The 3,145-nt window shown below is 57.1% G+C and overlaps 1 protein-coding gene across 1 annotated transcript; it reads right to left on the bottom strand.

Annotated features, from left to right (window-relative positions):
- Positions 1-2,236: 2,236 nt before the first annotated feature.
- Positions 2,237-2,753, bottom strand: POSPLADRAFT_1063213 (hypothetical protein; the record flags this gene model as incomplete). Its single annotated transcript, XM_024481625.1, has 2 exons — positions 2,237-2,499; positions 2,738-2,753. The coding sequence occupies 2 exons, from the start codon at positions 2,751-2,753 to the stop codon at positions 2,237-2,239; spliced, it is 279 nt and encodes a 92-aa protein (XP_024332746.1).
- Positions 2,754-3,145: the final 392 nt, after the last annotated feature.

The following is a 3,145-nucleotide window of genomic DNA, read 5'->3' as shown; positions in this document are numbered from 1 at the left end:
GGATAGTAGGATCGAAGAGGAGGTTGAGGCCGAGACAGACCTCTTCCGACATGGCGACGATCTGTGACCCAGGGTCGACGATGCATTCGATTTGCTCCTTGTTGTCGACCAACGCGATGATCGAACGAATCGCATTCGAATCGCGTGCGACGGTGAACTCTGCGGGGTGCTCGCCGTGAGGGATGTGCTTCAGATAGGTTTCATATGGGTCGGGGACGATTGTAGCACCGGGTTCCAACGTTGCACCTGAACACGAGAGCTGGTTGACGGCCGTGACCTCGTCGGCGCCGATTTCTACGATGTGGGCCGACGCGACGGGTTCCGTCGAGACTCGCTTAGGGGTGACGGCGTCGCGGTACTTGGTTCGAACGTCGGGCGCGATTGACAGCAACTCTTCTGGGGTTAGCGTGACAAACGGCGACTTCATCGAACGCTGGAAGATCTCCTCGGCGAGCTTCGGCTGGATAACGGGGACGATGGTCTTGTACGCTGGTTCCTTGCCCTTGTCGTTCGAGGGCTTCGGCGGAGTTGCGAAGTTTCGAACGTTTGGCGGGGCGTATGTTGCGTCGCGAGCGTTTGCGAAGGGGTGTACTGGTGGTGCTGGGGGAGCGGATGTAGTAGGTCGAGACGTGGATTGCGTAGGCGAGGAAGAAGACGACGCGGGTGCTGCTGCTGGTATTGTTGGAGGCGGGGCCGTGCTTGTCGAAGTGCTCGGGGGCGCCGCCACTCCTTTCGATGTACCAGATCCCGAGGCTTCCGCGCTCTTCGGGACGGCTGGCGTCGTGGGCTTCTTCCGCTGTAGAATCTCGACGCCGTCGAAGACCTCCCTTCGCTTCCGAAGCTGAAGGAGTTCTCGCTCGAGCGCCTCGATCCTGCTGCTGGTGTTGAGCGTGAAGGTTTGCATAGTCGAGCGATCATCGATCTCGAAGAGCATCGTCGGAGCGGCGGGTGCTGCGGGATTTCTTCTATGCCACTCGTAGATTCGATCCCGTATCGTGAGACCAGGGATAGTGCGGGGGCAGAAGCTTCCGTTTGGAAGGATGATCTTGCCTTCGGTGTTTCGTTTGCACTTGCCGTCCCGGATGTCGATCTCCGCGAACTCGCAGGTGCCTACCCTGCAGCCACGATTGCCGCAGTAGTGGCACGTCTGTTCAACTCCGCTGTTCTCGTGGACGTGGATGGCAGCTTGTTGTCTCGGTGCGGGGGCGTGGTTGTGTGTAGCATGCGTCGTCGGCTGAATGAGTGTTGCGATCGTCCTCGACAGGCTTTCGATGATCATCGAGATGTCTTCGGTTTTGATTATCCCGGGGGGCACCGTTGTCGAAGTGTTCGACGTCGAAGCGGTAGCTTGGTTAGCCGCTGTCGTAGGTGTGCTCGATGTACCGTGTAAGATGAACGTAGCCGCCGCATGAATCTCTGCCATGGTATACGGGTCGTCGGCGTAGTGATCGGGGTGCTTGAGATGCAGTCGGGTCTCGAGCCGTGTGAGCAACGCTGGCTGGAATCCGCGAAGAAATGCGCGACTTTGTTCGATAGTGGAGAGCCGGTGCTGCGCGATGAGATGTTTTGTGATGGCCATGAAGTCGCGGTAATAGCAGCCTAGGTCTGCCGCATTGTGAATCCCGATACGAGCGCGTTCTCCGATGAGCTGATCCATGTCCGCTAGCGACCACTTTCTTGTATCGTCGGCGCCAGGATAGAGTGCTCGTACATCGGCTTTCCAGTCGTTGTAGCTCTTGGCTACGTCGATGAAGGACTCGATGGTTTCCCACAAGTCGGCGACGTCGATCAAAGGGTACCGAACGGCCCACTGTTTCTTGGCTGCTTCGTCGGTAATCTGACACCGGGTGAACAACGCCTCGAGGTCCTGGAAGTAACGCCGAAGCGAGCGGACTTCCGACGGGTCGAAGCTTGGTGCCGTCGAATGACCGCGCGGGGGCATCAATGGTGTGTTCGTGTTCTGACTCATGTTTGTAGTGGTAGTAGGAGCTGGGCTCGAAGAGGACGTGGTAGTAGTCGAAGGAATCGTAGGAGCGGGCTGTGCGGAGTTGGAGTTCGAAGCTATGTTCGAAGGTGCTAAAGGTGGCGGAGGTGCCAGGTCGGATGTAGGTATGACTGAAAGTCGCAAAGAGGATGCGATGGGCGGCTGAGCGTGGGCACGAAAAGAAGACGGAGTCGGGAGTTCGAGATTCGAAGTAGATAGGATGGGATCCTCGGGTTCGGGCGAAGAACCGGATCATTCGAAAAGTTCAGGAGTCGAAGTGTCGTAGTCGGAAGTAGTGAGGCCTAGAAGCTCGGGGGAAGAAGTGCGTTCTTCGGCGGTCGAAGGGATTGGTTCTTCGTCGAAGTCGTCCTGGAGTTCTTGGTCTATCTCGTCTTCCTCGTCGCGGTCGAAGTCACCGGGAATTGTTGGAGAAGGAGTCAATTGCGTTCTAGAGGAGCTGTCGAGGTTCTCGGCGGCGCTGCGGCTAGCAGCCTCACGCGCTTGCGAGCGGGTGACTACTGGAGACGTTTTCGGAAACCCGAAAGCGGCGAATTCTTGCCTGAGATCCCCTCGCGGTGGGCTCCAGAAATGATACGACCTACGAAACCCTAACCCCTAACCTGGGTGCGACCTAAAGGGACTAGAGAGACGAATTATAGTCTAGGGAGAGGGGAGTTAGCAGCAAGGTGTCCCGCGGTTCGAGTGAACACGAGAAACGCCTTCGGAAAAGGCTACGAACGCTAGGGAAGGTACGAGGTGGCTTCGACATGTCGTCGAAGCTACTCGGAGGCTGGGGGTGGTTAGTGGAGACGATCGAAGCTCGGCAGAGCTCTTCGACGTATCGTAGAAGGAAAGGAAACGACTCGAAGGGGGGGGGGGGGGACTTAGCTAGGACGCGGTTCGCAGTTTCTTCGACAATCGTCGAAGTCGAAGGGTTCGTCGAGACTGTATCGACGAGTAAACGCAGTGGACGAGGTTTCGAGGTTACGCAGTGAGGGACGAAGTGACGCAGTTGAAGGCTTAGACGCGGGGCGAACTCGACTTATGAGCTCTGAACTCGAGGGGGGAAACGGATCTTGTTTTTTTTTGGAGAGAAGTACGACAGATTTTATACTACACAGGACGCTACGACTATTCGAGAGTGGCATACGGGTACAAGGG

This window comes from Postia placenta (genome assembly GCF_002117355.1).
Source record: "Postia placenta MAD-698-R-SB12 unplaced genomic scaffold POSPLAscaffold_136, whole genome shotgun sequence".
NCBI lineage: Eukaryota > Fungi > Basidiomycota > Agaricomycetes > Polyporales > Adustoporiaceae > Rhodonia > Rhodonia placenta.
The sequence above is the reverse complement of the archived record's forward strand: the minus strand, read 5'-3'. Positions and strand labels throughout refer to the sequence as shown.